We start from the raw sequence: 12,014 nt of genomic DNA, 5'->3' as shown, positions 1-12,014 counted from the left end.
ACCAAATGCACAGCCCTTTGTTCTCTCATGCCCCATGGTTCCCGTGAACATGCAGTAGAGATCCCTAAAGACCAGCTTGCCTGTGAGCACAGTTTCCTATGAGAAGCATTCTGATCTGATGTTTTTCCCTGAGCTTTTACAGGAAATAGTTTTATGAATGTACTACACTTCTAGAATGGTAGAAATCTGTTGCTTTGGTGTTTGTTTGTTTATGTTCTCATGTCCATCTGCCTAAGAATAGAGAAAAGAGAAGGGTCGTAATATCAGAAACTCCTGCCTGGTTTGTGTCATAAATGGCTTCACCTGTTTCTCTGTTCTAGGAAATACTCAGCTTTATTTTTTCTCTTTTAATTTCAGCACCAACAGAGCCAAGGCCTTGGGAGCAGCAGTGCTACCACGGTAATGGACAGAGTTATCGAGGCACATACTTCACCACTGTCACAGGAAGAATCTGCCAAGCTTGGTCATCTATGACACCACACCAGCACAGTAGGACCCCAGAAAAGTACCCAAATGCGTATGTTTTTGTTCTTTACCATAAGAGAAGAAAGGGCCAACTGAAGTTTCTATTAGAAGAGTCATGTTTCGAGCTGACTGCTCAAGACTCAACTTGTGTCAGATGCAAAGGGCATAGCAAAATGTCTCAGGAAAATTGCCTTGGAGCAAAGAGTCTGAGAGAAGAGAAATGTTAGGCTGGCTCTCCTTCCTCCTAGTTTTATGGAGCGGGAGGATATCTGGAGGCGAGGAGATCACATTAAGGAAAAAGTCAGGACCACAAACGACCAAACACTTAGAGTACCTTTCCACACCACCCACTGAGGGCCAATGCAGCCTTTCCACCTTGGAATACTATCATTCTAACTTCCAATTCCTGAAGTGAAGGTTGTGTTGGCCTTTTCTGTCTTGGTTCAAGAGAAAAAAATATTTGCATATCTATGGAGAGGCAAATGTCTCTCTTTCTGTATCTACGTCATTTCCAATGGGTAGAAACACACTTGGTCCTGAGCACCAGTGCTCTGACAAGATACAGGTTGCCAGCAAGGGAAGAGCAAAGGCAGGAAGGCAGATGAGAGTCAACAAACAGGCAGATGCTGAAAATTAAGCCTGGTGGATAGATGGTCAGAAGCCCTGGTCTGACCACCCTGTGTCCAGCCTCTCTGCTGTAAGTGGCTACCAAAGACATGGAAAAATGGTTTCTGCATGTTAGACAACAGATGGTAGAGGACCGAGAGAATTGTGAGAGGGGGAACGATGAGATCAACTCCATAAGTGCCCTCCCTGGCTGTCTTCTTGGAGACCCTTCCTGCACTGAAGAGCAGGGAGATGGAGCACATGTGGACTGTAGCTATCTTGCTGAATGGAGGAGAGAGACTGGAGTTTGGGATTACTCAGGTAGCTAGGATTTTTCTAGGCCTGCTAAGAATGAGAGCGGATGTGTGGAGGAAAGGAGCTCTGGGAATATGCATAGAAGTCTCCTCAAGTCATTGGCTAAACATGAAGCTGCTTGTGCACAGAAAAGGGCTCCACAGGAGAGTAGGGCCAAGGACATCTACTGAGCAACTACAAGGGGACAACTACGAGAAAACAGCATCTACAAGGAAACAGTGAGCTCAGTAAAGATGACAGTGCTCACATAGCACTGGCGGGTATTAGAGTTCTAACCAGCCAGAGGAGAGAGAAGTCACTGAACATCTTGGGCATTCAGTAGAGACCCCAGAAAAGCCAGACTTTAAGGGTAGAATTAATATATTCCTAGAATAAAGGCAGATCCAGACAAAACCTAGCTGAGCCTAAAGGCAAATCTCTAAGCATCAAAAAGGTTTCCAAGTCAGTTAAGTGCCTGCTAGAGGAAAACACAACCCTCCTTAGAGGTAAATAGCAAAATCAAGTGGCTCAGCTATGCGGTATCAACAGTGTGAGTCCTAAATTTAAAAACCCCCTAAACATAGAAAGCGTTGGTTATGACCCACGACCAGGAGAAAAATCAGTCAATACAAATAGGCCCAGAAATGACAGGAATGATTAGAATGGCATGGCATAAAAATTGAACCTATCAGTGTGTTAACTGAGTTCTAGGATTTCAGAAAGTATGAGTATGGAACCTAGCAGATGTAACATCAAGAGAAAGTAACAGTATAAAAGAGCAATATCAAATTAGAACTCTAGTGAAAGGTATGCCTTAAATCAAAAAAGTACTGGGTGGCCTCCTCATCCAGTTAGAAGTTTCAGAAGAAAAACTAACTGAAAGAAAATTTATAGAAACTACAGAAACAGCTATGCATGCGCACGCACACACACACACACACACACAGACACTCACACATGCACAAGCTTACAAACACACACAAACACACTCACATCCACAAATCCTGAAAAGTGAAATCAACCAAGCCTCACAGACATGAAGGAAAACATAAAAAGGTTTCCTACCTGTGAGAAGCAAGGCACAGAAGGAGAGGAAGGTGATACTGAAACAGTAACAAGTACCTGAAGCAAGAATGGCTGAAAACCTTCCTAATATGTAGAACGTTAAATAATTACAGATTCATTAGGCTCAGTGGATCAGATAGGGAATTTTCAAAAAGAAAACTGTATGAAGCACTTTGGTACATCACAGTTTGAGTCTCAGAAGACAAAGATATAGTATCAAGAAATATCTTGTGAGAAACCGTAGGAAAAAGAGCTGTGTCTTGCTAGAGGAACAGTGATACAAATGGCTAATGTGTTCTCATCAGAAACATGGCAAACTGCAGGCAAAGGAATATCATTAAAATGATAAACAGGGAAAAGAAGAGATCAACCGAGAATGCTACATCCCTACATCCAGCTATACACTGCCTTGAAGATCATCAATGTTGTATAATTGCATTTTGTGCACCCCCCAAACAAGAAATCCGAAAGCTATGAGAATTTGGAATCAGCAGGCTTATGTCACAAAAGATGTGGCCCAAAGGGAATTACGTACAAGAAGAATAGTACAAGGTGGGAACTTTCTGCATCCCACGTATTGAAGAACCCAGCAAATGGCAAATGTAGATGTAAATGCAAAAATATTTTCTTGATCAAATTTCTTAATTGCCTTAAATTATATTTGACTGCTTGAAGCAAAATGACAGCAATGTGTATTATTTTAGCATATTTGAAGTAAAAATTTGAAAATGTAGCATAAATTGTGTAGGGAATAAAGAATTATACCATTGTAAGTTTCTTGCCTTACCTATGATGGTACATAATATTAATAAAAGTTTGAAATATTTGGGTTCAAAGAGATATTGCAAATTCTAGAGTAATCACAAAATTGTGAACACTGAGGTATATTCTATGACAAGAATATTCCATATGTCAAAAAGAGGGCAGCCAAGGAAGAAAAATAAGTCAACTGCTCGGCTCTGAGCACATCCAGATGCTCAGAGAACAAGCTTCTTGAATGGAGGGTCTGTGCTTGAGACTAGGTCACATGTGTAGTCTCTAGAGAGACAGTGTTGGATCCCCATGGCACATAATACATTTCCCGTTTTCACAGACAGCCACAGGTCATGAATGCGAGAATACTGAGAGGTTGGAGCAATGTTCCTGGGATTCATAAGGGGGAGCAAATGCTCCAAGATACACCCACCGCGGGTTACTCACCACCTTTGCCTCTTACTCCATTGTTTTCTGACTCCTCTGCAGCTGTCCGACCTCTTCATATCTCATAGTCTCCCTAGCCATCTCCCTTTATGCCATGCATCCGTTTCAACTCACCCTTCATCCCCTCAGTCCCTCAGTGGCTGTTTCCAGCAGAGGGTGGACTGAGAGCAGGAGAGGAGGTCCTGCCCAGGAACCCATGCTAGAGAAATGGCATCCTGCCTGGGAGCTCTTTTTCCACGGAAGCTTTGATAAGGCTTATAGACGTAAACCCACTTGATCTACCTGATATGATGTTTACACTAATACTGTTTTCACAATTGTTTTTTACTGTAAATGTATAGCCATTTAGCTACACTGCGAATACATAGAGTAAGGGGGCTGGCCTGGGATGGTGTCATGTTGGATGCCATTTCTTCCCTGAAGAAATATATTTTGATTCCAATTTACATGTTACTGTAGAGTCCTAGAGAAGGATATAAAGTAGACAGATATCAATATATTATATATTTTTATGTGCATTAATAAAATCTAAGATGCACACTTAAAAAATCCACATCAGTTTTCTGGAGGAATGCAGTTGGCAGAAGGAGAAACATATTCTGATATTTTCTTTTTCCTTTTTTTTTTTTTTTTTTGAGATGGAGTTTTGCTTGTGTTGCCCAGGCTGGAGTGCAATGGTGCGATCTCGGCCCACTGCAATCTCTGCCTCCTGGGCTCAAGGGATTCTCCTGCCTCAGCCTCCCAAGTAGCTGGAAATACAGGCACCCACCACCACCCCCAGCTTATTTTGTATTTTTACTAGAGATAGGGCTTCTCCGTATTGGTCAGGTTGGTCTCGAACTCCCGACCTCAGATGATCTGCCTGCCTCAGCCTCCCAAAGTGCTGGGATTACAGGTGTGAGCCATCGCACCCAGCTCTAATTTTTTTCTTGTGTACATTTATGCATGATCTCAGTTTTTAAATGGAGCATAGACTATTTTTGATTTTTTAAAATATACATTATAATCTATCTTGGAAATTTACACTGTTCTTTAGAACTTGAGGACCATTTTTGCCTTGGGAATATCATTTTACCTAAAATGGGAATATTCAAATGTCACTTTTTAACACTTTATTGTAACAAAATTTAGACAGTGCTGGGTGCCCCTGAATTTTTTACCGTCTCTTGTAACCTGTATTGTTCTGGAATTTGCAGTGGCCTGACCAGGAACTACTGCAGGAATCCAGATTCTGGGAAACAACCCTGGTGTTACACAACTGATCCGTGTGTGAGGTGGGAGTACTGCAACCTGACACAATGCTCAGAAACAGAATCAGGTGTCCTAGAGACTCCCACTGTTGTTCCAGTTCCAAGCATGGAGGCTCATTCTGAAGCAGGTAAGAAGTCTGTGGCCAGACATCTACACATTTGAACATTGGGATGAAAAGATTTAAAAATCTGACAGATGCAGAAGCCTTCCATGCTACTGAGAAACTTGATGGTTGGTTGAGGTTATGCCATGCATAAGGAAGCCTCAGCACCCTCTCTGCTCTAGCAAGAGGTGTAATTTTTGGTGCAATGCTAGTCAGTGGTGTCTTTAGGAAGGGTGCAACCCTCCAGGGTGCTTGACTTACTACTCATCTTGTTAAGAAATGAGTTATCTCGGTGTCCTAGACAAAATTCCAGTTCTAACGTCTGGCCGAATTTGTGCCAATTTTCACACCAGTGAGTGTGAAAAATGTGAGGCCTTTCGTAAAATGGGCAGTGTTCATTGCAATCATTGCATTGCGGTTGCTGAGGTATGTGGCCACTGAGTTTGTCATCCTGGAGAAACCTAATATGATGACATTTATTCCATCTAATCCTGGGGCTATTTGGCACTACATAACCACAGAATGCATTATTTCTCTGGCTTATCTTAGTCTTAGGTAGGCTCTGCACACCTATGCTTGGAAGGCAGGAATTTCTTGGTGTTCTTGCGCCTTCTTCTTGTGGAACGTGCATCTTTGGTGTGTGTTGAGAGGAAAGGTAGTAGACTTCTGCTTTGTTGCAATGCAGGGTGCTGGAACAAGAGGATTCCCTGTCTCTCCTATAAGGGAATAAGATTTTAGTCTCTAACCTTCTCTAAGAAGCAATGTGTCTTTGCCTGCAAGTACTAGATGCAGGAACATGACCTGCCCCGTCCACCAGAAGCTTAAGGCTTTGGCTTTCCAGGAGCAATGGTCTAGGGAAATGTGCAAGGTTTTCCTGTCTGTCCCCCACTGACAGCCAATCAACCAACAGCCTGCACGGCCTAATCCATCACCGTCTGGTTTCCTGCCTTGTTGTTCTCATGAACAATCAGTAGAGAGCCACACAAAAGAGCTTGCACATGAGTCTTAGTTCTAATTGTAAGCACATTGATAGGTCCTTTCCCCACCAGGTTTTGAATATAACATTTCTAAGAACTTATTAAAATGTTAGAATGCTATTAATCTATTGTTTTTGCTTCAGCATGTCCTTCTGCTTGCGAGTATTCTGAAGAGAACAGTCATAATTCTGAAACTACTGTCCTGTTTGTGTCATAAATTGCTTCACATGTTTCTGCATACTAGTAGTTACTCAGCTTGATTTTGTCTATTTTCAGCACCAACTGAGCAAACCCCTGTGGTCCGGCAGTGCTACCATGGTAATGGACAGAGTTATCGAGGCACATTCTCCACCACTGTCACAGGAAGGACATGTCAATCTTGGTCATCCATGACACCACACTGGCATCAGAGGACCCCAGAAAACTACCCAAATGAGTATGTCTTTGATGTTACTTATAAGAGGAGCAACAGCCAACTTAAGTTCCTCCTAGAAGAGCCTTGCTTCAAACTAACTTGTTAGGACAAATTTCCCTTAGACCCTGAATGTGTGTCGCAGTGTCCAAACAACTTTGCTTTTGATCAAAGAGTCTGAGAGAATAGGTATTTTAGGCTTGCTATCTTTTCTAATAGTCTGATGGAAGCAGAAGGCTACATGGAGCTGATGAGGTCTTTTTAATATAAAGCTCAGGAGATCAAATGATCAAATACTTAGAGTGCCATTCTACAATGCTCGTAAAAGATCAATGCACTCTTTCACCCATGCAATTCTATCATTCTAACCTCCCTTCCCTGAAGTGAAGGTTGGGTTTGCCATTTTTGTCATGGGTCACAAGTAAAGAATTCGCATGTGTATGCATATATATAGAACCAGGTGTGTTCATACAGACTAGTATTCATATATATGTGCTCATATAGGTTGGTATTCATATATGTGTTCATACAGGCCAGTATTCATATATGGTCTAGGGAAATGTGCAAGGTTTTCATGTCTGTCCCTGACTGATGACCAATCACCCTATAGTCTGCACAGCTGCAGGCTATATAGCTATACAATCTGCAGGACACACACACACACACACACACACATAATATAACTATGTGTGTGTGTGTGTATATATGTAGTTATATAGTTATATATATACACCTGTGTGAACACACTGGGTTCTAAGCTCCAGTTTTCTGAAGGGATAAGGGTTGCCAGGACAGGAAGAGCAAAAGCAAGAATGTAGATGAGAGTCAGTCAGGAAGTAAACAGATGTACAGATTAAAACAGGCCGGTACATGGACAAAAAACCTGGTCTGACAAAAACTGGCTTTCTGCCATAAATGACTACAAAAGATATACAAAAAAACTTTCCACATGTTGGACAAGAGACAGTACAGGACTGAGATAATTTAGAAAAGGAAATGAATGAGCCCAACTCCATAACTACTCTGGCTTTCTTCCTGGAGTCCCACCCTGGACTGAAGGGCAAGGAGTTGGAGCCAAAGCCAACCACAGCAGTCTTGCTGAACTGAGGAAAGAGACTGGAGTTTGGGATAGCTAAGAAAATGTGGATTTTCTAGGCTAGGTAATAATGAGAAAGAATTTGTGGAGAAAAGGAGCTCTAGGAATATGCATGGAAGTCTCCTCAAGTCTAATATAAACTGCATATGCACAGGGAGGGATTCTACAAACAAAGTAGGAGAGAGAATACTACTGGGGAAAGGACAAATTCAGGGGAACAGTGAGCTCAATGGAGATGCCAGAACTCACATAGCACTGGGGGATACTGGGGTTCTGATCAACCCAAGGAGAGACACCTCATTGAACATCTCGGGCATTCAGTAGAGACCCCAGAAAAGTCATACTTTAGGAGCAGGATTTATGCCTTCTTAGAATAAAGGCTACTCCAGAAATACCTTAGCAAAACTTAAAAACCAAGTCTAAAAGGATCCAAATGATCTCCAAGTAAATTAACTGCCTGACAAAAGAAAACTCAACCATCACTGGAGGTAAGTAACTGGATCATGGTACTCCGTAATGTTAAATTCACAATGAGTGACATAAATTTTAAAATTTAATAGGCAAAAAAAGCAACCATAACTGGGAGAAAAATCAGTCAATACAAATAGACCAACAAATAATAAAGACAATGGAATTGGCAAAGAAATTCAAACTGTGTATATATGATAATTGTGTTCAAAGGTTTAAGGAAAACATGAACATAAGAGAAACAAGTGCAGAATACCAAGAAAAAGGCAACATATAAAACAATCAAATGGAAAGTAAAGAACTACAAAAAAGTATGTCGTTAATAAAAAATTCACTAGGTGGTCTTACTCTGAGTTTATACATTGCGGAAGAGAAAGTGAACTAGAAAATAATGCAATGAAAGTCATACAAACAGTCACAGAAGAACAGGAAAGAGATATTGGGACAGAAAAAAATACTGAAAGCAATGACGGCTGAAGACTTTACAAATATGAAGAAAATTATAAACTCACAGTTAAGAAGCTCAATGAATCAGAAATAGAATTCTTAAAAGCAAAAATTTATGATTTACTTGGGTATATCATGGTTAAATTGTCCAACATCAAAGATAACCAGGGTAATCTTATTATAAGCTAGAGGGGAAAAATGATGATTTACATAGAGGAACAGTGATGCAAATGACTTATGCCTTCTTCTCAGAAACAATGAAATAACGTCTTTAAAGTGATTAAAAAGAAAAAAAAACCAGATCAACCTAGGACGACATGTCCAGAAAAAAAAAAAAAAAAAAAACCTTGAAAATAAATGTGATGTAAATAGGTATTCTGCCACCTCCAGAGGAAACAACCAAAAACCAAAAGAATGTTTCCACAGCAGGCTTCTGTAATAAAAGATGTTAAAGAAAGCCAATTAGGTAGAAGAAAAATAATACCAGATGGAAACTTTAATCCATACTAAGCAATGAACAGCCCTGGAAATGGCAAATGTCAATGTCAATATAAAGTACTTTTTTTTAATTTAAAGGACAATTTGTGATGTGAATTAATAAGAATATATTGTTGTTGTAACATATGTAAAAGTAAAATTTATTTTTAAAAAGTGGCATAAATAATGTAGAAGATAAATGGAAATATACTGTTATAAGCTTTTTGCATTACCCATGAAGTTATGTAATATTAATACACGGTTGAATGTGATAGTTTAAGGTGGGATATCATAACTCCTAGGAAAACCACAAAAACTTAAACTGAGAGGAATGGATAATAAGGGGAATAGTTCACTTGTCCAAAAGAAGGAAGCAAAGGAGGAATAAAGGATAAAAATGATATGCTGTACACAGAAAATTCATGGCATTGTGGTAGATATAAACTGAACCACCTTATGAGTATATTAAATATAAAATGATTAAACACTACAAATAAAAGGCAGAGACTGTAAATTGAATAAAAACTGCAGCCTAATTGTGTTCTTTTTACAATAAATGCCCTTTCAGTGTAAAGACCTATAAACAGCAAAATATGAAAAATGATATATACCATGAAAACCTGAATCATAAATAAACTGGAGTGGTAATATTTATAACAGACAAAGTTGATTTCAGGACAAGAAATAATACAAAAACAAAAAGGACACTTCATAAGAAAAAGGGTCCAGTCACGAAGACATAACAATGCTCAGTGTGTTGCACCTAATAACAGCAATTGTGAAATATGAAGCAAAACTTTAAAACTTAGTTCTTGACAGAACTAAAGAGAGAAATAGATAAGTCCACAATTAGAGATGGAAATTTCTTCATTTTTCTCTTACTATTGTTATAAATCTTCCAAAAACAAAATGTAAAAGAACACATTCATACAAAATCAGAAAAAACATATAAGATTTAAAGTAAAACATCTACCTATTTAATACTATGCCAAACTACAAAATACACATTCAAATGTGCATGGAACATGCATCAAGGTATACCATATATGTGGCCTTACAAAAGTTTCAATAAATTTTCAAGAATTACATTGATACATAGTATGTTTTCTGAACACAACAGAAAGAAATAAGATACAAATAACCAAAACATTGGGAAATTGCTGAATATTTGGTAATAAAACAACACATTTCTAAACGTTCCATGAGTCAAAGAAGAAATCTCCAAGGAACTTGGAAAAGTTTTGACCTGAATAATAATAATAATAATAATTATAATAATTCAATATACTCAAACTTGTGGGAAACAGTTAATGTCTTTATACATTTACAACTTTAAATGCTCTTAGTAGACAATAGAAACATGTAAAAATCAATGATTTGAGATAGCAATTCTCAAAGCAGAAACTTGGGGACTTATGAGATCCCCTCGGAGAATCTAGGGAGATAAAATATTTTTAATTAAGAAACGTTTTTTATTGGCCCTTTTCACTTTCATTTTCTGACAAAGGTACAGTGAAACTTTCCAGCAGCTACATAATGTGTAGTGGAATCATCTCTCTAATGGCTAGGAAAATGTATGATTGTCTATATTGTGGTTCAAAAAATTCTCTGTTTCGGTTTCGATTGCAACAACATATTTGCATATTTGTATATATTACAAAAACTAAAGCTCTTTGGGATCCCCAATACTTTTTAAGAATGCAGAGTGATCCTAAAAATAAAAACATTGGGAATTGTTCATCTAAGAAAGCAATTTAAAAATCTAGAGAAGAATACTGTCTATAGTAAACATAAACACAAAAATACTTAATAAAATATTGAGGTATTGGATCTAGCCATATATAAAAAGCAAATAAGACCCAAGGTAAGTGAAAGAAAGGAAATGATTAAAAAAATGAAATTCAATGTAAAAATAATAAACAATTGAGTAAATCTGTGCAACAGAAAGTTGGTTCCTTGAAAATATCCTTACAATTGATAAACCTCTGGCTAAACTGATGACAAACAAAGGAGGGAGCACAACCACTACCATCAGGAATAAAAGAGAAGAGGAGTTATCACTACAGAATGCTACAGGTATTAAAGATAATAAGAAAATACTCAGAACAACTTACGTTAACAAATCCAATACCTTAGATAATGTGGACTGATTCCTTAGGAAGAAAACAAATATGCAGGTCAGACACTGAATAAATTGAATTGCTAAACAGTGTGATACCTATTCAAGACTACGTATGTTTATATTCCTTAATAATACATATTTTAAAAAATCAAAACACTTCCACAGAGAAATCTCTAGGCCCAGATGGCTTCATTAGAAATTTTGTTCTTTATGGAAGAAATAATTCCGATTTTTCACAGTATGTTACAGAAAATAGAGATGAAGAGAATACTTCTTAACTCAATTTGTGAGCACGAAAAAACCCAGTTACAAAAAAGTACACAGGATATTGAAAAAAAAACTGCAGAATACTGTCTATAGTGAATAAACACAAAAAGACAATAAAATATTGGGGTATTAAATCCAGCAATATTAAAATGTATTTTTATCATTAATGTGATGAATATCACAAAAAAACTGGAGCTTCCCTTTGAGAATGCAAGGTTGATTTAACATTTGCAAAACAAACAATGTAATCCAACGTAATAACAGAATAAAAGTGATAAATCGCATGATATCCATAGATGCAGAAGGAAATATGAGAAAATTCAACACTCTTTCATAATAAAATGTCTCAGCAAACTAGAAACAGAATGGTACTCCTTTAACCTCATAAAGGGCATCTGTGTAAAACCCCCATCAAACATCATGTTAATGGTGAAATATTAATGTTTTTTAAGATTAGGAATAAGAAAGATGTTTGCTCTCAATACTTCTCATCAGCATTTGACTACAATGGTCCCAGCCTTTGCACCAAGACCCAAAAATGAAAACAAAAAGAAAGAATGAAAAACCAGAAGGAAAACTTGATTAATGGATGCAGACAGTCCTAAAAAATATATACATGCTCTGTGTATAAAAGTTAATTGGTATTCTGTATACTTTCTATGATCATTTGGAAAAATAAATGTTTTAAAGCAATATCACTGACAATAGTATCAAAACCAAAAAATATTTAATGATAAATTTAACAAACTATGCACAAGGACTAT

General features: G+C 37.9%; 1 protein-coding gene across 1 annotated transcript in view; it reads left to right on the top strand.

The window, feature by feature from the left end:
* LPA (lipoprotein(a)) overlaps positions 1 to 12,014 on the top strand; it is a 277,581-nt gene that overhangs the window by 260,519 nt on the left and 5,048 nt on the right. The window contains 3 exon segments of the mRNA XM_063707988.1: positions 358 to 517; positions 4,827 to 5,008; positions 6,238 to 6,397. Coding sequence (XP_063564058.1) covers positions 358 to 517; positions 4,827 to 5,008; positions 6,238 to 6,397 — 502 coding nt within the window.

This window comes from Gorilla gorilla, chromosome 5 (genome assembly GCF_029281585.2).
Source record: "Gorilla gorilla gorilla isolate KB3781 chromosome 5, NHGRI_mGorGor1-v2.1_pri, whole genome shotgun sequence".
In the NCBI taxonomy this organism is placed as follows: domain Eukaryota; kingdom Metazoa; phylum Chordata; class Mammalia; order Primates; family Hominidae; genus Gorilla; species Gorilla gorilla.
Note: the sequence above shows the minus strand (reverse complement) of the source record. Positions and strands in the feature narration are given on the sequence as shown.